Here is a 21,107-nt window from a genome sequence, read left to right as displayed (position 1 = left end):
TTTATTTTGCTAATTATTAGATTTATTTTATTTATTTAAATAAAAAATCCTAGTTTCCAACTTTGATGTTACAGTTTTTTTACATATTTATTTCGTTTATCTTCTAAGGAAAAAAAATTGATTGTGAAGTATAAATAAACTTTTTTATTAGGATTAAGTATGATTTTGGTTCTTAAGGTATAAGCCAAAAATTTTTTTCGTCTTCAATCTTTTTTTGCATACAAAATCATCCCTAAAGTTTAACTTAGTTTTAAAATCATTCTTTTTACCAAAACTGTAATTTTTATTATTAAATTATCCCTAAAAATTTATAAATTAAAAAAAATAGAACAGATGAGAGGGAAGAAGGGGGGATCATGCGAGGGGGGAGGGAAGAAGAAGAGAAAGGAAAAAAGAGGGACGGCCAGGGAGAAAAAGCATGGCTAGGGAGAGGAAGAGGGGTGCCTCGTCACTGTCGCGCTCCACCACTGCTGCCACTGCCGCTAGTGCTTCTGGTCCTCACCGCCGCTCCACGTCCTCACCCTGCTCCTCGTCCTGCTCCTCGCCGTTGGTCCTCTCTAGGGTTCTGTTTCTGATTCGTTCTACTTCTGTTTCTAATTTCTTCTGCTTCTGATTTGATTTTCTACCTCTGATTCTGATTCTGATTTTATTGTTCTTGTACTTGTGATTCTAATTCTTATTTCATTATTCTTGTGCTTCTGATTCGAATTCTGTTTCTTTGATCTTATTGCACGTCCATGAGCAGTTGTTTCTGCGTTTGTTTCTACTTCTATTTTTGTGTTTGATTCTGTGGAGATAGTTTCTTTGAGGGGCCAAAGGAAGAAGAGGAGGAACGGCGGCTGTGTAAGACAGTGCCTAGGATGGTGGCAATGATGATAGTGATGAGGAGCATGGAGGATACTATGAGTATGATGAGGCGCTTGTGAGCATTTTTTTAGAAGGTTTGCTACTCTGTTTCGTCCACTTTGCCATACCCCTTGAACAAGTTTATCGAATCCATTAATTAATGAATTAGTTTTTTTTTTGGTTTTCTTTTTTTCTTGGTTGGTGTTTACAAGTGAAGAGTGTAAACGGAAAAAGAGAGCTACAATATCTCTGTTTCTAGAATAAGAAGAGGTATCATTGGCTCCCTATTTCTATTTCTGCTTTTATTTTTGCTTTTGATGAAGAAGAAGAGATGTTGTGATGAAGAAGAAGAAAAAGAAGAAGAGAAGAGTATTTTGATCTGAAGAACGATTTTAAAACTATATTAAATTTTATAGACAATTTTGTATGTAAAAAAAGGTTGAAAATAAAAATTTTTTTCAGCATATAACTTAAAGACTAAAATCATACTTAATCTTTTTTATTATTACAGTTGTACAATGTTTTGCTAATAAAGAAATTAAAACATAAAGAGTAACCCATTATTATATTAGAGAGTAAAGCTAAATACCGAAACCGATTTACCCCTCAATATTACTTATGGAAATGGATTCTCTCAATTATTAAAAAAAATTGAAAGCGTGAAGTGTGATCTCTAATCTCTTATTATTTTTTCTTTCATATTTATTTTTAGTCTTAAATAAAAAATTAATAACAGAAAATCATACTTTACTCCCTCAATTGTTAAAAAAAATTGAAAAGTTTATCGCTCATTGCCATAATCATCTAAATTCTCTTCCCCGAGAATTCTTAACCCCTTTTCTATTTCATCATCTTCATACTGAATACTGAAACTACCTTTTTTTTTTTGAAAGTAAGAGCTCAACACACAAGTGGAGCAAAGTAATACTAAGACAATAACTATAAATACTTAACAACTCCTATGTCATCTCCGGCATAGCCATCAACAACATGAGTTATTTACAACACCATTCCATAGCACATGAAAATGATTGCTCCACGCATTCGCCAATTCCTGTTTCCTTGCTGTGAAATATAACATCATTCCGACATAGCCAAATAATCCATATGACTGAGAAGAATCCAAGTATCCAATACTTACGCCTCTCTTTTCTCATCGGCACAGATCTCCAATTCTCATAAAGCTCTTTCAAGTTACCAGGAGCAACCCACGTCTCTCCAAACGCCGATATCCAAGCACAACACACCTGCCAAGAGTACTCACAAGTAATAAATAGATGTTGTATATTTTCAGCATGTTTCTTACACAGCACGCACAAAACATCATTCTGTTGTATGATCCCCAACCTACTTAGCCGGTCCTTTGTATTGACCCGGCCTACCAACACAAACCCGGCGAATAACTCCACTCGAGGAGTAACTAGGCCTTTCCAGATCTCCTTCGTGAACCTATATCTCAGTAGCTCCTCATCCAAAATCTCTTCCTGCAAATCCTGCACAAAGGAATTAGTAGAATAAATGCCTTCCTTATTAAATTTTCACAAGACTCTATCTTGTACATCTGCTATTAGTCTAACAGATTGCAGGACATAAAGCAGTTGGTTCAATGTATCTGTCTCCCACTGATAAACCCATATTTCATGAGTTCTTTTGTGCTTAATTTGAGTGATTTATATAATCCTTCACCTACTTATTCACATTAATTTCATGGTTTTACTTTCCCTTCCTCATTATATCGTATTGTGAAAAACATGTTTCCTAAGCTTTAAAAATTAATTATTTTAATTACCTTTATTTCCATTCGATGCCGTGATTAGTGTGTTGAGTAGTTTCAGATTTTCTAAGGCAGAATGACTTAGAGAATGGAAAAGGAAACATACAAAAATGGAAGGAGAAAGCAAAACGGAGCTTTAAGGAAACTTGTGTTCACGCGATCGCATGGACGATGCGATTGCGTGCCAGAAGCGAAGATTCAGCGACGCGGCCGCATGACTGACGCGGTCGCATGACTGACGCGACCGCGTGGCAAGGAAAAGCTCCGAATGACGCGACCGCGTGATCCATGCGGACGCATGACAGAGGCCACGCACCAGAAAATTACAGAACACGCCCCAGCGAGTTCTAAAGCCCTTTTTGGCCCAAATCCAAGTCCGAAAAGCATAGACCAGAGGTTATGAAGTGAGGAAATGCATCCATTCAGGGAGAGCTCGCATATTTTTACCTTTCAATGATTTAGATTTAGTTGAGAGGGAGATCTTCTCTCTCTCTTTTAGGATTTAGGATTTCTTCTTGTTTTAAGAGTAACTCTGGATCCAGGTTTTAATGTTCTTTTAGTTTTTACTTCTATTTATTTGATTCCAACATTTGAATTGATTACTATAATTTGATTTATGAATTATTCCATGTTACAGACAGTTATTTGAATTAATGATATTTGAGGTATTTTCAGTTTATGATTGTTCTCTTTGACTTAAGTTATCATTGCTTCCCATCTAAAGATATTTTTATTATTCCAGCAATTTTACTTTTTCCCTTTTTGGTTTTGGTTAAGAATTTAGTAACTCAACAGTTATTAAACTCAACACAATTGATAATCGTGATCTTGCTAATTGAGTTGAACTTGAGTAATCCCAACCTTTTCTTAGGAGATAAATAGGATTCAAAGGTCAATTTAATTAGTCCATTGACTTTCCCTTGCCCTGGTAAAGGTTGACCAAGTGGAGTTTAGATTCAACTTTCATTATTGTTGAGAGAGATAACTAAGTTGGACCTCTAATTCCTCTACCTTGCTAAAAGTTGCTTTACAGTTATTATTTATTTTTAATTGCCATTTAATTCACTCGTCATTTAAATTACTTGCTTCTCACCTTCTAAACCCCGATTACAACCTTTATAACCAATAATAAGAACATACTTCCTCGCAGTTCCTTGAGAAGACGACCCGAGGTTTGAATACTCGGTTAACAATTTTTAAGGGGTTTGTTACTTGTGACACCCAAAACGTTTGTATGAAAGGACTTTTGAAGGTTTAGAAACTATACTTGCAACGAGAATTTATCCGCAATTTTCTAGACCACGCAAAAGTTATCTCATCAAAATGGCGCCGTTGCCGGGGAACTGCTAACGTTTGCCTTATTATTGGTTATTGTAAATATTTTTCTTTTGCTTGTTTATTTATTTTTGTTTTTCCTTTTTATCTTTATTTGCTACTATGAACTCTCACCCCTCTCGCTTTGAGTTTGGTTCTAATATTGTTAAAGGAAATAGAAGTTACAGCAGGAATGTGCATCAAGGTCAGACCAATCAAGGATGGATGGAACCAAGAGGATCTAATCAACCCTTTTGGCAGCAACACCCTCCGAGATATCATGGACAAAGACCATTCCACCGTGCATACCCAGCTGAAAGACATGGTGGACAACCTTGTAACTACCAACAAGCCCCACCCCGTGCATATGAACCATCCTTTCAACATAATCTCGAACCACCACACTCACAAGCTTCTCTTCACCATTCGCCATCATATGATCCTTCCTTACCCCAATACCAATCCAATGGTTCCCAATCATCACCACTTTCCTTTGTATCATGTCCAAGTCTGGCAAACCGCGAAGCAAAGGATCGCCTAAAAGAAACAGTAATTAAATTTCAAACACCGTTCAACAACTGGAGCAAGCACTGATTCAATGGGCCACTAGGCGCTCAAAAATACAAGGATCAACCACAGCTCCCTGTGGACAGCCCGATGAAGAGCGTAGCATGAAGGAAATACTAGAGGCTCCAGTGGACAAGACAGAGAATGAATTCGTACTAGAACAAGTGGAAGAAGCTGTCATTGTTCAAGAAGAAGAGTTGGTTGAAGATCTAGGCGATGCTGAACTTCCTTGGGAATCCAGAATTGAGGAAAACCCCGTCCAAGATGCCACAGTTAATGCTAAGGAGGATACCGTACAATCTCCAAGGCAAGTCGTTTACGAAGAATCAGACGGAATAATCCAAGAAGAATCTAGTTCTCCGAGTGATGAACTTGCGTCCGCAAGTGAATTCTCTGAGATCGAAGAATCTTCCCCAAGTGAATATGAAGACGATGCGGAGGTAGATTTCTCTCAACCTCCAATCTATGACTCGAGTGATGAGGAAGACATAGAAGACTTTGACCAGGATACAGATACAATTGAAGATCTTTGCAAGGAAGTGGAAGAATTCATAGAAGAGCACAAGGAAACGGAACTTGCAGAACCACCAAAAACACCTATCCCAAGGCCATTACCACCCAATACAAGCTTCAAGTGGGTACAATCCTTAACTTATAATTTTACTTATTCACTTGAATATGGTTTGCTTGAAACAGATGGCCAACTCAGAGCTCTCTGCGGCTTTAAGGGTAAGAGGGAATTGGCTCGTACTCAGAACTGGTACACCAGGTTCAATAAGGTTCCACGCTTCACCTCGAAGTACACAGATTGGTATCATGCTCAATTACATGGATCACGGAGAACGTTTGGTCGCCACGGTGAGATTCTACTTTTTAACCCGCCCGAATGGAAACTTGCAAATCAAAACGAAGGCGAATCTAAAAACACAGCTTGGGATCATGGATTATATTCTAACATTCATCATCCCGGGAGGCTGAATATCGGTTTGAAGCTGCTCAGAAGCTTTACATGCCTAGTTTGGGACCCCGGAAGCTATTGGCATTCCAAGCACTGGTGGAAATTTTTGGACGAATTTAAACATAAGCCACCATAACAGGATACCCTTCCAGTGTCCAACTTAAGGACTTTAACTAAAAGTGCTAGGTGGGAGACAACCCACCATGGTATGGTCGCTTCTTTTTCAATTTATTTCTTGTTAATTACTTTCATTTTTCCTTTTTCATTTTAATTTATTAAACCTGGAATCATGCATAAGCATTCATGATAGTCATTGCATTCTGCATTTTTCATGCATATAAAAAAAAAAGTTGCACGACGCGACCGCATGCCCCATGCGATCGCGTCGTATCGCGCAAAACACCACCCATGCGACCGCGTGAACCACGCGGCCGCGTGATATATATATCGACGTACGGATCCAACGAACAGAAAGTTAGGCTGGAATCGTGCGGCGCTTGTGCGTTTCGCACAAATTGGCCCACGCGATCGCATGTCCCATGCAATCGCGTCATTTACCCAATACCAATCCCACGCGACCGCGTGAGCGACGCGACCGCGTGAGCGACGCGATCGCGTCGCATGGATTGCGCATCAACCCAAAAGGAGACAGAGAGTCGCGCTAAAACGGCGCTGGAGTCGTGCGTTTAGCACAAATTCCAGCGACGCGGTCGCGCGACCCACGCGATCGCGTCACCCTTCTTCCCCCCTATCATGCGATCGCGCCCCCCACGCGATCGCGTCACTCCCATTTTCGTCCCAACCACGCGACCGCGTCCCCCACGCGGCCGCGTGGATTTGAAAATATAACCCCCAGCCCGCGAACCCTATCAGTCGCGACCCCCCCACCCCCAATCCTCTTCTCCCTCTCTGCCCCCTCTCCCTCCAACCACCACCCAGCACCACCCAGCCGACACCGCCGGCCACCCAGACGCCGCCGCCACCCCGTACGCCGCCGCCCCAACCCCCTCCCCTCCCTTCTTCTCCCTTCCTCCTCTCCCCTCCCCTCTCTGCCACTGCCTCCGCGACCATCCAGCCGCCACCACCGCCACCCAGCCGCGCCCCCTCTCTCTCCGCCACCCAACCGCACCCCCCTCTTCTATCACCAACCCAAAAACCCTCGCCGCCACTGCCCCCTCAGCCGCCACCGGGTCGTCGTGCACCATCACCGCGCCGGATGCCGCCGCAGCCACCTTCTTCCCTGTTCCACCCCTTCCGCTTACCAGGTTCCGTAACACGCAATCCTTTTTATCCGTTCGTCACTTTTCTGTATTTTTTTATTCCGTTTATGTTCATGATTAGGATAGCTAGACTTGCATGTTGTAGTGGATTTTTAGGTTGTTAGGTAGCTTAGACTGTGGTTAGTGGATCTAGGTCTGTTTACTTGCACTGTTCTTACTTCTGTTTTATCCTATGTGCAAATATGTTGCTGCTGTAATCATGATTCATATGCTGCTTTCTTGTATGTTGCTGCTGTTTACATTGAGTTTTTATGTTTATTCTATATCTATGTACATGCAGCTTGCTTTCTTTTAATTCATATGAACTGATATGATTGCTGTTTAATTTCCGGGACAATCCAATTTTAGCCAGAATGCTGCCCAATTTTTTTTTAAAAATTGTTTTCATTCTTATTTTGGTTTGGCAACTCTGTTTTACTCTGCTTTCCCCCAAACCATTTCATGAATGCTAGGGCCACGTTCTTATCCTCTTTGATTTCCTGGTTTATAACCTGCAATTGTGATTCATTGATTCCAATTTCTGATTTTCTATTCGAATCAGCATCAACCTGTTTTCTCTATTCGATTATGAGTACTTCTATTCTTACCTATGAATCCTTGTTATATGGAATTTTTTCTATGCCACTTACTTTCCTAACTCACTAATTTTAATTTACTAATTTCTCTTTCAAATCCTAACCATACTAACCCTTTTGATCTCTTTTCTGATTATTTTCACTTTCCTCTAACTTTCTAACCATGGCATATTGCTTATTTTCTTTCCATTTAACATTAATTCAATCACATTTCATATACTCATTTTCCTTATTTTATTTCTCCTTTGCCGCTTGGAGTTTCCTTTATTTAATTGCCTATTTGCTTTCCTATTTTTTTATCCAATTCCTGGTTTTCTGTTTTTCAGGATGTCTGCCTCACAGAGGAAAGGCAAAGGCAAGGCCACTGGCAAGCGCAAGAGAGGAGATTCCTCCCAGTCCATCATTGCTCTAATGCACGATTCATCATGGCGGGAGAAGAACTTCACACAGCAGGAAAAAGCTGACCAGCTGCTCCCTTCTACTGATCTTATAAAATTTGCAAACCGGTACTGTGAGCTGAAGTACCCGACTTTTGCAAACTCCAGAAATCTATAACTGGAACGCACCTTGAAGATTCCAGAAGCCCTCCAGCAATACACTACTGAGCAAATCAAGCAAAGGGGCTGGTTCTTTCTGGAGAGATCACTGACAGAGGTCAATGCATCTTGGGTCTGGGAATTCTATTGCAACTACTACCTTACTACCCTTGATGCAGTGAACCTGAGGGGAAAACAAATTCTGGTCACTGAAGAGGCCATAGAGACCATTCTCCAGCTCCCAGCCAAGTCCGATCAGCCAGATGGTTATGCACAAGCTGAGGAGGACATGGGTCAGTTGCAGTTTGATTGGGATGTTGTGAAGGCACGGATTGCTCTCGACCCTGCTGTTTCTTGGGAGATGGGTCAGAACACCACCATGCCTAGAGGGCTCAAGAGAGTGTACCTGAATGATGAGGCCCGGCTATGGCATCAGATCTTGAGCAATTATGTGATGCCGAGTACTCATGAGACTGAGATCCCGGTTGCCATGATCACCCTCCTCTGGTGTGTTCTGGAGGGTAAGGACCTGTACTTGCCTCGTTTTATCCGGCATTATATGGCCAGGGCCCACATCCGAGGCACCCTCCCCTTTCCTTATCTGGTTACACGGCTAGGCCGTCAGGCTGATGTGCCTTGGGAGGATGCCGATGAGCGACCACCAGCAGCGGACTGCAGGAAGATCATTCCTCACAGCAGGAACTTCCTTGCTCTGGGCTACAGACCACCACCTGCCACTGCTACTGATGAGACTGCCCCTCCGTCTGCTGGACCCTCTTCACAGCTGCCCCAGCTACCCCTACTGCCACCACTGCACCTCCACCCGCCTCTGAGCCGGTTTATCGCCTCGTGCACCGTCTATTCCGCCAGCTTGATCAGATGGAGCACCGTAACAGGCGCCAGTATGAGAGATTGGAGCGCCGCAGCAGGCGACGCTATTCCCATCTGAAGTTGATGATCAGACAGGGCGCCGACATCCCCTCCGAGCCCGACACACCATCAGAGCCATCAGAGGAGGAGGAGGATGAGCACGAGGAGGAGCCTCATTCCCATGCAGAGACTCCTCAGCAGGCAGCCACAGAGCAGACTGCCCCACATCAGCTTGAGGCTGCAGATCCAGAGATCCCAATCCAGTTAGTCTTCCCTCTACAGCAGCCAAACTCTCAGCCCACCACCGCCACAGAGACCCCAGCTACCATCCCTCCCAGTGATGACACTCCTTCACACCCGGCTTGATTGAGCATCGGGGACGATGCTTCATTTTGAGTGTGGGGAGGTCGCCATCTCTGGCATTTATTTTGGTGAACTACTACATACTTTTTCTTTCATTTTGGATATTTTTCTATATTTTTCTCTTTTTCTTTTATTGTTATTTTTTGAGTACTTATACATTGCTACTTGTATATTTTACTCTATTTTCTGCATTTTACATTTTTTGTTCATATTTGAGTTATTTAGTTTATTTTAGTTATTTAGTTTAGTTTGCAATTCTGATTTATTAGTGGATTAATTAGTATATTTTACCCTTTTTAGCATAAGATAGTATAGTTTAAATAAAAAAATAAAAAAAGAAAGTAAACTAGAAACTTTAACAGAATCAAAACAACCCACACCTTGTATATATAGCATTACATGTTAGTTGACAACATTTCATCAAGAAGGAACATTAAAACTTTAAAAGCTACCCTAAATAATTTTTTTCAAGAGAATAATGGGAATTTTTAACTAAACCTGCATACAATATATAAATGATATATGATGCTTGAGTTAGAGAACACACAGCCTGTGAGTCTTGAGCTTAAATTGTATGGTTGCATTCAAACCATAATTTCATTTCTGTGTGTTACATTTCTTTTTATTCTGATGTTCTTTCTTTTGCTTTAATCTATATGTTCAATTATAGAATATAGAATAGATACATACCAAGAGAATGATTGAGGCCATCATTTGATTTTAGCTCACTCACCCCCAAATTAGCCTGCCTTTTACATGACCCTTGTTAGCCCCCTTGAGCCTATTAAAACCCCTTTATTCTATTTAGCCAAATTACTAGCCTTAAGCAGAAAAACAAAAGAAAATCCCAAGTGAATCCTTGGTTAGCTTAAGATAGAAAATCATGAATAGAGTTAAATGTGGGAAACCTTTTGGGAACATGGATGATAGAACCAAAAAGGTAGAAAAAGTAAAAAGGAATAAAGTAAAATTTGGGAAGCATGCTCATGAGAAAATCTAAGTGATCTAATTATCATGTGCATTAAAAAAAAGTTATTTTTCAGCATCTAAATAAGAGGGAATACAAAAAGAAAATTCTCCAATGAAAACAATGCACATGGAATAAAAAAATAAAATAAAAAGTGAAACATGAGCATGTAACAATAAGTGGGAAATATGAGAAAATAGGTAAAAAAATTTTATTTTACTAAATATGTATGTTAGGTGAGATCTTAGTCTAATTAAGGATTCACTTATTAGCTTACTTAGCCTTATACATATATCCTTACCCTTTGCCTTGACCCCATTACAACCTTAATTAAAGACCTCATGAGTTTTGGTATGACTATATTCTATAATTGTTGATTGGTTAGATGAAGAACAAAGCTATAGAAATTAAGAATAAAAAGAGAAATAGAGTGAATAAACCCAATAAACACTGAGTGACTAGAGAGTAAACACATAATCCAGTGAGGGTTCAATAACTCATCAACATATATCTGTACTTAAATTACTAATTGTTTTGCAAGTTTGTACAAAGTTTTCTTTCCCATCTCATTTGCTAAAATGCTTTATTATTTAAGGGTTAGCTATATATATATATATATATATATATATATATATATATCTCCTTGAGAATGTGAAATAACTTGACTACATGTAGGCTTTATATATGAGTGGATGAATTAGAATTGCATGACTCATTAGGTAGATGCATTTAGCATAAGTTGCATTTCATAACATTCCATCACTTTAACCTTAATTATTTACCTTGGATTTAGCATGAGGACATGCTAGTGTTTAAGTGTGGGGAGGTTGATAAACCCATATTTCATGAGTTCTTTTGTGCTTTATTTGAGTGATTTATATAATCCTTCATCTACTTATTCACATTAATTACATGGTTTTACTTTCCCTTCCTCATTATGTCGTATTGTGAAAAACATGTTTCCTAAGCTTTAAAAATTAATTATTTTAATTACCTTTATTTCCATTCGATGCCATGATTAGTGTGTTGAGTAGTTTCAGATTTTCTAAGGCAGAATGACTTAGAGGATGGAAAAGGAAACATACAAAAATGGAAGGAGAAAGCAAAACGGAGCTTTAAGGAAACTGGTGTTCACGCGATCGCATGGACGACGCGATCGCGTGCCAGAAGCGAAGATTCAGCGACGCGGCCGCATGACTGACGCGACCGCGAGCCTTAAGCAGAACGCACATGACACGGTCGCATGACTGACGCGACTGCGTGGCAAGGAAAAGCTCCGAATGACGCAACCGCGTGATCCACGCGGATGCGTGACAGAGGCCACGCACCAGAAAATTACAGAACACGCCCCAGCGAGTTCTAAAGTCCTTTTTGGCCCAAATCCAAGTCCGGAAAGCATAGACCAGAGGTTATGAAGTGAGGGAATGCATCCATTCAGGGAGAGCTCGCATATTTTTACCTTTCAATGATTTAGATTTAGTTGAGAGGGAGATCTTCTCTCTCTCTCTTTTAGGATTTAGGATTTCTTCTTGTTTTAAGAGTAACTCTGGATCTAGGTTTTAATGTTCTTTTAGTTTTTACTTCTATTTATTTGATTCCAACATTTGAATTGATTACTATAATTTGATTTATGAATTATTCCATGTTACAGACAGTTATTTGAATTAATGATATTTGAGGTATTTTCAGTTCATGATTGTTCTCTTTGACTTAAGTTATCATTGCTTCCCATCTAAAGATATTTTTATTATTCCAGCAATTTTACTTTTTTCCCTTTTGGTTCTGGTTAAGAATTTAGTAACTCAACAGTTATTAAACTCAACACAATTGATAATCGTGATCTTGCTAATTGAGTTGAACTTGAGTAATCCCAACCTTTTCTTAGGAGATAAATAGGATTCAAAGGTCAATTTAATTAGTCCATTGACTTTTCCTTGCCTTGGTAAAGGTTGACCAAGTGGAGTTTAGATTCAACTTTCATTATTGTTGAGAGAGATAACTAAGTTGGACCTCTAATTCCTCTACCTTGCTAAAAGTTGTTTTACAGTTATTATTTATTTTTAATTGCCATTTAATTCACTCGTCATTTAAATTACTTGCTTCTCACATTCTAAACCCCGATTACAACCTTTATAACCAATAATAAGAACATACTTCCTCGCAGTTCCTTGAGAAGACGACCCGAGGTTTGAATACTCGGTTAACAATTTTTAAGGGGTTTGTTACTTGTGACACCCAAAATGTTTGTATGAAAGGACTTTTGAAGGTTTAGAAACTATACTTGTAACGAGGATTTATCCGCAATTTTCTAGACCACGCAAAAGTTATCTCATCACCCACTGTCGTAGTTCTCTTCTCCATTGGAAGTGCCAAACGCACTTTATCCTATCCCAGAACCCACACTCCCCAATCACTGATCCTTTTTGGTTTGAAAGTAAGAAGAGTCTCGTAAAAGGAGTCTTTCAGCTTCCCCACTTGTAGCCATGTATCCTCCCAAAATCTGGTGGATCTTCTATCTCCTACTTCCATAGCAAGGCCATCAATCATCTTCTGCCTGACATGTTGCTCTTTTATTTGCACTTGACATATATCTCTCCACGGACCCCCCTCTTCGGCAATGTCTGAGTTGACAACAAGTGATTTGGATTCAAGTTATTGTAGGAGCATACAATCTGTTTCCATAGAGGGCAGTCTTCCTTCGAGAACCGCCACCACCATTTAAATAGTAAGGCTATATTCCGGACCACCGCATCACCCACCCCCAATCCTCCTAACTTCTTTGGTGCCTGGATTAGCTCCCACTTCACAAGGGCCACACTAGGTCGACCATCATCCTTCCCCCAAAAGAACCTCCTCTGTAAGGATATTATTCTTCGGGCTACCGCATTAGGCATCTTGTACAAACTCAGGTAATAAATAGGTAGGCTGTTAATTACCGACTTAATAAGTACCAGCTTACCAGCCTTACTAAGAGTTTTGGCTTTCCACAAGCTAAGTTTCTCTTTCACCTTATCTAGAACCGGCTTCCAAGTTTTTACCAACCGCGGATTTGCTCCTAGGCTAATGCCAAGGTATCTCACCGGTAGAGCTGCCTCTTTACAACCTAGTAGCTGGCACATCCGATTCACCCACTCCGAGCTGCAGTTCACTAGTATCAAGTTAGACTTCTCAAAGTTAATGCTCAAGCCAGGCATCATTTCAAAGTACCTCAGAAGCCTCTTATAGTTTCTCAGTATCTCCTCCTCCGGCGGACAAAACAATATAGTGTCATCAGCAAATTGTAAGTGTGATAACTCTATATTGTCCCTACCGACTAAGAGTGGATATATCCGACCATTCCTAACTGCCTCCCCTATCATCCTGTTAAGCACATCCACCACTAGGACAAACAAAAATGGTGATAAAGGATCACCTTGACGTAATCCCCTCTCCATTTTGAATGGTTTCGATGGTGACCCATTAACCAGAATAGAGATTGAAGCCGATGTAACACACTCCCTAACCCATGCCCTTCATGTTCTTCCAAATCCCATCTTCTCCAGCACAGTATCAACAAAACACCATTTGACTCTGTCATACGCTTTTTGGAAGTCGAGTTTAATAATCGCTGATGCCTTCTTCTTCTGTTTCAACCATTGTACTGTTTCACATGCAATTAATGCTCCATCATGTATCTTTCTCCCCTTCACAAAGGCACTCTGTGACTCTCCAACTAAGCCTGGCATAACACTCCGCATCCTTCGTGTCAACAATTTAGAGATTACCTTATAGACACACCCAACCATACTGATAGGTCTAAAATCTTTTATCTCCTTAGCCCCAACAAATTTTGGGGCTAGCGCTACCCATGTGACATTAGCGTCTACTGATAATCTTGCAGTCTCAAAGAAACCCATCACAGCTGCAGTGAATTCTGTTCCAATCTCATTTCAGCACTTCTTTATAAAATACATGTTGTATCCGTCACTCCCTGGAGCCTTAGAAGATTCACAATCCCAAACTGTCTCCTTCACTTCCTCTACTGATGGTAGCGTCTCTAGAGTTTCCGCTTCCTCCCTCTCTAAGCGATTAACTAATCCATCCCTAAAGGTCACCCTTGGGGACGCTTCCTGGTGGTACAGGCTTTTGTAGAAGTCCTGAACCGCAATCTTGATTCTTGCTTGATTCCTCACTAGCCTCCCATTAAGAACCAACGACTCAATCCGGTTATTCCTCCTTCTCGCCGAAGCTATATTATGGAAGTACCTAGTGTTCCGATCCATCTCATTGGCGTGCCGAGATCTTGACATTTGCTTCCAATGCATCTCCTGTCTTAGATACCACTTTTCGCAGCACCTCATTAATGCCCTTCTCCTAGCCTCTGTTGTACCGTCATATTGTCCGCTACTAACTATATCATCCACCTTCCTAATTTCTTCCTCAAGCTTCTTTATCCGCTCAGCCATATCCTCAAAATGCTGCTTATGCCATCTACGTAGTGGTTCTGACAGTGTTTTCATCTTCTGCAAGAATTGCACATCACCTAGTTCCCTCCATTCTTCCTTCACCATTCTCAAGAATCCTTCATGCGTGAACCACGAGTTCAAGCTACGGAACGGTCGTAGCCCCTCAATTCTTCTGCTGTCTTCCATAACCAAAGGGCAGTGATCCAATAAACCTCTCGGGCCACTCCTTAGGCACAGCTCCGGGTATACATCAAGCCACCCCACGGAGACTAAGCTCCTATCTATACGACTGCACGACTATCCTCTAAACCATGTATACCTTCAGTCATTCAGTGCCAAATCAATCAACTCTATATCATTTATCCATGTCTTAAACTCTGCCACAGATGCTGATAATGTAGTCGCTCCTTTCCTTTCCTCCAAGTGCACAATTTCATTAAAATCCCCCAAGAAATAGCACGGCACCTGACACAATCCTGCAATATAACTCAATTCTTCCCACATGGATATCTTCTCAGCTCTCTCATGCGGACCATACACTAAGCAAATAGCACAATGAAAATTATCTTTTACCACAACTCCTTCTATACACATCCATCTATCTCCTTTATAGCAGTTATACAGTTTAAAAGCCGCTTCATCCAACATTAGCAATAACCCTCCAGAAGTCCCAATGAAACTTATAGACTCCCAAAATGTTCTGTCACTTCCCCAGATACGCACAACATCGAATTTAGTTATTAACTCCTTTTTTGTTTCTATCAGGCCCAACATATCCAACTTAAATTTATTTTTGAAAGTCTTTAGCATACCAACTTTTGCAGCACCTCCCAACCCCCGTATATTCCAGGAACTAAAGATCATTTAATCAAACTATTACACACCTGTTTACGGTTTTTTGGTCGGCTTCTTCGGACTTTTTCTTTTTGCTTAGCCTGCCTCCGCTTCATAGCAATAGCTTCATTCTACTCTTGCAAAATAGCCATGATGTCCTCCTCATCACTGCACTGAGCTCCTGACTCTACAGCTAGTTTCCAAGCCTCTTTGTTCTCAGCCATCTCTTCTTCCCAACTCGGCCTCTGATCTTCAGGACCTGTTTTCGTACCATCATTCAAGCAATCTCTCATCTCTGGCCCTGATTCTGCACTATTATCCCTCTCGTCCTCTTGTCCGTTACCATTCTGGGCCAATCCATCCAGCACAGTCTCCTTCTCTTCCAGTCCCAAGCCATACTTACCTCGACTCTGCCTGTCTGCTTCTGGTTCATTGCAGTTTGTGATTATTCCGACAACCCTTCCCTGGCTCGTATCTCCTGGAATTCGCGTCCTCTCCAAAACGTCCGAGTTACAGGGAGTTCGTTGACCATGTCTCAATTCAGTTCTCAAGGCCGTCTCCTTCCTCAACAGCTCTCGTTCACGCTCGTCAATAATGACTTCCAATTCGCAGGTCGATCCTTGTTGAGTCCCATCAGCCGCTAATTCCGGAGCACCCTCAGCCGTCTCGCGGCACTGTCCACAGCCCTCCTCTCCCCGGTTTCGCGTCTCACGCTCTGCCTCGTTCAGGCGGCCATGCTCCGAACCGGCGGTATCTTTCCTCCTTCCTTGCCGAGTTGGCTCGTCGGACTTACCCCTTGTCTCCGCTTCGGGGCTTCCAGAATCCAGCTCCCCCTCATGGCGTGTCCCGTCGTGTTCGTGACCGAACCTTGGAGGCGCCGTCTTCAATGGATCGTGAACCAAGAGTATGTGATCCTGCCGGGTCAAAGGTAGAACTGGGTCAAAACAAACCCGGTTAGGTAACCCAGCAGAAGGCCTATTCCGCCCTGCCTTGCCCCTCACCCAACAAGCATGATCCATGACAATTTTATTGGGCCTAGTAGTTTCCAGCCCTTTACCATTCCTCATCCCATCATGTGCTTGACAAACCACTCCTTCATAATTATTAGAAAGCGTATCTTCTGAATGTTTCATATGATCCCTGGGAATATGTCTTGTCCATTAATGCCGCATAATTGCCATTACTGAAACTACCTTCTTGTCCGTTTGTGACTCTCCCCCCACAAAACGCATCGTTTTGACATAATCTCTTTTGTCATTCATGCCTCATTCGTAATTTGTTCCTTTTCAGGGTAAAGAAAAGAAAATCTAACCCCTTTTCAGTTCTTCTTCTTTAACACTACTATTTTTCTTTTCCTTTTTACTTTTTCGAGTTTGACACTGAATATTCAAACTACGCTGATTCGGACTCTGCTTCATTTCACATCAAAGATTGTAACTTCACCGCCAAGATTGAACATTTCTCTGGTTGGAAACTTTCTAGGGTTCTTGCCGCCAAAAGAGGGACGTAATCAACATGAGAGCCAAATTGGTTGTGTTCCCCATACGAGGGAGAAACTGGTGCTTCAGCAGATCCATTGATCATTCTCTTAAGAAGAATTCAGCTGCTTCTTCCTCCCATTCTCCTTCAACGTTCAAAGAACTGTGGAAGGACGTTAATGTTGGTGATAAACCCTTTAATGCCAAAGCTGAGCTTCTTGCTGATTACTGTGCCAACAAGGTGCCTTTTTTTTTTTGTTTCGATCATTGTATTAACTTTGTTTCTTTGTCAATTTCTGTTTCTTGGGTTGTCACATTCTTGTGTGTACTATTTTCTTAACCAATTGCTTTATTTGGTTGTGTTTGCGGTTAATAGATGAATAAGGCTTGGATTGGTTTGGAAAAAGCACCGGATGGGTCTATCAAGAAGAAGATTCATGGGTTAGTTTGTTACATTGTGGGTTTTGAATGATAGTCTTTTAAAAGTGTTGATTACACTATGCATAATATGCTCAAATGTGATTTGAGTTGTTGCAGGTTGGGGTTATGGCTTTTGTCACGGGTTAAGCCCTCAGAGATATTCTTGAAATCTATATCAAAGGAAGTCACTAGCGTCGAAGTCATTTACCCTTCAAGGTTGGTGCCGCAGCCTTGTTTTGATGCATACTTGCTTGGTTTTTGGATATGCTGTTCGAAGTTCTGTTGGAATAGTTTAGTAGTTTACTACTCTTAATAGTAGATTCACCTAGGTGCTTAGAAACCTTGCCTGATATATGACAATTAAAATGTTATTGCAGTCTGAATGCACAACTTGTTCGCCGAAGATTAAGACATATTGCTATGAGGTAATTCTCCCTCAAACACCTGTTCCAAAAAAAAAAAAAACAGCAAAAGTTGATGGTGTTGGAACAATAATTTAATCTGGAATCTGTTATTGTAGCGTCCAATTTAATTCTGTATTTAAATCTTCATTGTCATATGAACTATTGTCTCATTTACAGGGAACAATTATCCACCGGAAATACTTATATGCTACGGTTTCAGTGATTCCATTGACCTCTGCACTGACGGTATGTATGTGCTCGGTGGACTTGTGTTTGGTCTTTAATATCTATCCTTTGCTTCAATTGATGCCCATTCTTAATTGTACATTGTAGGTTTTACCTTTGCCTAATGTCCCATTCTTTTGGGTTTCATTTCGGGCTTATTCTCATTGGAGAGCCCTTCAGGTTTGTAATACTCTTAGATTTGCAATGCACTTGCAGTTTATTCTTCTCTCTCTATAATAATTTATGGTAATTTGTCTGTTTTGCTGCCACAATCAGAGATGTCTCTACTGCTCATGTTTGTCTTGGCTCTCTACTTTCATATGATAGTGCCATGTTTTATTGTCATGTGCAATCAGTGGGTTCATTTATGCCTAGTATGTTTCGGAAGGGGCATCATTTGATTTGGAAGGACTTTGAAAATTGCATGGTTCTTGATATATGTTCACTTTCAATTAGGCCAATGGATCCTTAGTATTTTTGTATAATGTTTCGAGCTTCGTTTCTGACTTGATTTATCTTGAGTTGTGCATAAGTTTCTGTTATGTTTTTTGTTACCTTCTTAGGGAAGTGAGAAGCTATTCCAACTCGCCTCGAATGGCAGCAAGATGTTTAACACATCGACTCATAAGAAGGAAACTGAGCATAAGGACTCAACCAATGAAACCCATAATAGTTCACATGAACCACACTTGGTAAGTGTCTCATGCAATCTGATCTATAGCATCAAGATAGACATTGTCAAGTGTAATTGATTTAACAATTTGCAAAATATGTTATTATATTTAGAATGCATGCTTCATAGTTTTGTAGGCTAGAACTATTTTTTAAACCCTTGCTACATTGGATGTGCAAAAGTGAAAGCATATTATTGTTTTGCTTAATGAACATTTGAGTTAATGCTACAATTTTGACCTTTTAATCATATAATTTAGTGAGGAGTGCTAGGGGGACAGCAGATTTTGTAAGTTGTAGCCATCAATAGTGTATTTAATGGTGTGAGATTTCATCTAATGGTGGAGAATCACTCATTTTCCTTTTGCTGGCTAAGTGCTGGCCAGATTTTAATAAATCTGCTGGCTCCCTAGACTTTCCCTAATTTAGTTCCCAACTAATCTCATGTCATATCCCCCTCTTTCCAAAGTGTGTAATACTATTTTATGTGCTAACATGCATTTTGTACTTTGTTTTTTCTTTTAATAAATATGACTTAGAAATTGCGGCCATCGGAAGAACTTAAGGATCTTGTTGAACTTGAAGATGGGAAAGACGGCCTGAGTCAAGAAGCCATCACAAAAATTTGCAAGATATATGATTTAAACACCAAAGATGTTCTAAAATACGAGAAGTCTACTTTTTGATCATCACAATTTTGTAATGCAACATGCTATTTTTTTCTCCAATTAATTCATTTACATTTTTAGGTGTAATTACATGAATTTTTGTAAGTAGGATTTTACAGAGATACTAACTCAGCTCAGAGTTTTGAGTACATATTACTCGTGAATAACTTCATCTTTGGTAGTGTAATTTCAATTGTATGAATGAGACTTTGAGTATTGGTCGTTTGTTCTAGTTCTAATTTCTCCCCTTACTATCTTTGGTAAACAAAATAATATATAACAACAAATGAAATGAGGGAGTTTTGAGTAGTGTCATGGTTTCGTATCATAACCTTGTTATTCACTAATTTCTATAATCAAACGGTGGTTAAACTTGAATTGCCTGTAAATTCTTGTGGAAATTTCTTTTATAGGAATTAGGAAATTAGTTATAGTTGGTTTAAATTAAGACAAATGTATATATATATTTTCAAAAAACTATAAAAGATATTTCTCTTTAAATATTTTTTAGGAGTAATTTTTATTTTTATTATATTTGTCAAATTTAAGATAACAAAAAGCTTATATTTTGGAAAGCTCTTAAGTTTTTTTGTTTGTCTAAAGATAACAAAAGAAAAAAAAATCCCTTAGTGCCATTTTTATTTGTCTATTGAATTTAACATTTGAATATGAACTATTTATTTTTAGCTCTAAGTTTTTTTACTCATTTTTTTATTTATCTTTAATTCTATACAATTAAAGCATGGCCAAAACCACCCGATCCCAAAATTTCTTTGTCCAATAATATAGTTTTTTGAGTAAGTAATAATTTATTATTTATTTTATAGAAATTTAAACAACAACAAGAAGATCGACCACATGAATCAAACAACACCTTTACATCTTATTTTAAATGTTTTGATTAAAAAATAATTTAAATACACAAATTTAATACAATATTAAAATATTTTATTATATCAGAATTAATTATTTATTATATATTTAATTATTTTATTAAGACAAATTTAATGACTTTAATAATTAATTATTTAATTAAAAATATATAATATATAATACTTAATTTTTTCATCAATAACATTTTTTTATATAGAATTGCAGGGAGAAGTAGTGTCTAGAAGCAGTTCGATTATCACTGCATAAATAAAAAATTTCGGTGTTTATGTAGAATTTTTTATTTTTAATATTGGAGTGGTAGTGGTGTTTTTCTTAAATGTGAATTGTTGGGATGTTATACTTAAATGTGGGATCGTTTAACTAGAGGTACAGAAATCGGACCGACCGATTTGTGAGAGGTACACAAATCGGTCCCAGGAATTTCTGAGAGGTACACAAATCGGTCCCAGAGATTTGTGTTAAAAAAAATTAAAAAATTTTAAGTACAGAAATCAGTCTCACGAATTTGTGTACTTCCACAATTTTAAAAAATACCAAAAATTATCATGTTAAAGTATATCACCACTTTTACTTCCATAACAAAAAATAATTAGCCGTTTATGTAGCCGTCATTAAATTGATAAAAAAAGATATTTTTTTAATAACAAATATTTTTTTATTTTTTAGTATGTTTAACAAATTTTTAATAATAAAATAAAATATTAAAATAATAAAAAATATATTTTTTTAAAAAGTTATAATTTATATTTTTATAAGATATTTTTTAAATTTTTTTTATTTAATAAATAAAAAAATTATACTTTTATCTTATTTTATTTAAATATAATTAATAAATAAAAAAATTATTTTAGATAAAATATTTAAATATAAAATTATTCTTATTTTTATAAATTTTTTTAAAAAAATATTATTTAAAATAAATCTTTTTTAAAAGTGTCGTCCAAGAAAACCCTCAATGCGCAACTTCAATTTCAAATCCCTTCTTGCGTTCCGCTTCTCTCTCAAGCAAGTTCCCAA

General features: G+C 39.0%; 3 protein-coding genes across 3 annotated transcripts; 1 reads left to right on the top strand and 2 right to left on the bottom strand.

Annotated features, from left to right (window-relative positions):
- Positions 1-13,979: 13,979 nt before the first annotated feature.
- LOC148579434 (uncharacterized) lies at positions 13,980-14,681 on the bottom strand. Its single transcript, XM_088490002.1, has one exon. It carries the CDS (start codon positions 14,679-14,681, stop codon positions 13,980-13,982), a length of 702 nt encoding a protein of 233 aa, XP_088346128.1.
- Positions 14,682-14,816: 135 nt separating this feature from the next.
- On the bottom strand, positions 14,817-15,359 carry LOC148579433 (uncharacterized). The gene has a single exon (XM_088489997.1). The coding sequence runs from the start codon at positions 15,357-15,359 to the stop codon at positions 14,817-14,819; it is 543 nt and encodes a 180-aa protein (XP_088346123.1).
- A 1,337-nt stretch (positions 15,360-16,696) lies between these two features.
- LOC107624003 (uncharacterized protein YDL183C) lies at positions 16,697-19,412 on the top strand. The gene is made up of 8 exons (XM_016326431.3): positions 16,697-17,048; positions 17,184-17,248; positions 17,345-17,443; positions 17,605-17,652; positions 17,808-17,877; positions 17,965-18,036; positions 18,420-18,548; positions 19,068-19,412. Exons 1-8 carry the CDS (start codon positions 16,845-16,847, stop codon positions 19,212-19,214), a joined length of 834 nt encoding a protein of 277 aa, XP_016181917.1. The 5' UTR covers positions 16,697-16,844; the 3' UTR covers positions 19,215-19,412.
- Positions 19,413-21,107: the final 1,695 nt, after the last annotated feature.

The sequence above is a fragment of the Arachis ipaensis genome, chromosome B10 (genome assembly GCF_059453495.1).
Source record: "Arachis ipaensis isolate K30076 ecotype BB chromosome B10, ASM5945349v1, whole genome shotgun sequence".
Lineage (NCBI taxonomy): Eukaryota > Viridiplantae > Streptophyta > Magnoliopsida > Fabales > Fabaceae > Arachis > Arachis ipaensis.
The sequence above is the reverse complement of the archived record's forward strand: the minus strand, read 5'-3'. Positions and strand labels throughout refer to the sequence as shown.

Excerpts from the sequence above, each read along its gene's own strand:
- LOC148579434 (XM_088490002.1), bottom strand. The coding sequence starts at position 14,681 with ATGGAAGACAGCAGAAGAATTGAGGGGCTACGACCGTTCCGTAGCTTG.
- LOC148579433 (XM_088489997.1), bottom strand. The coding sequence starts at position 15,359 with ATGATCTTTAGTTCCTGGAATATACGGGGGTTGGGAGGTGCTGCAAAA.
- LOC107624003 (XM_016326431.3), top strand. The coding sequence starts at position 16,845 with ATGAGAGCCAAATTGGTTGTGTTCCCCATACGAGGGAGAAACTGGTGC. Across the intron at positions 17,444-17,604 it reads GAAGTCATTTACCCTTCAAG|TCTGAATGCACAACTTGTTC; the intron begins GTTGGTGCCGCA and ends ATGTTATTGCAG. Across the intron at positions 17,878-17,964 it reads CATTGACCTCTGCACTGACG|GTTTTACCTTTGCCTAATGT; the intron begins GTATGTATGTGC and ends TGTACATTGTAG.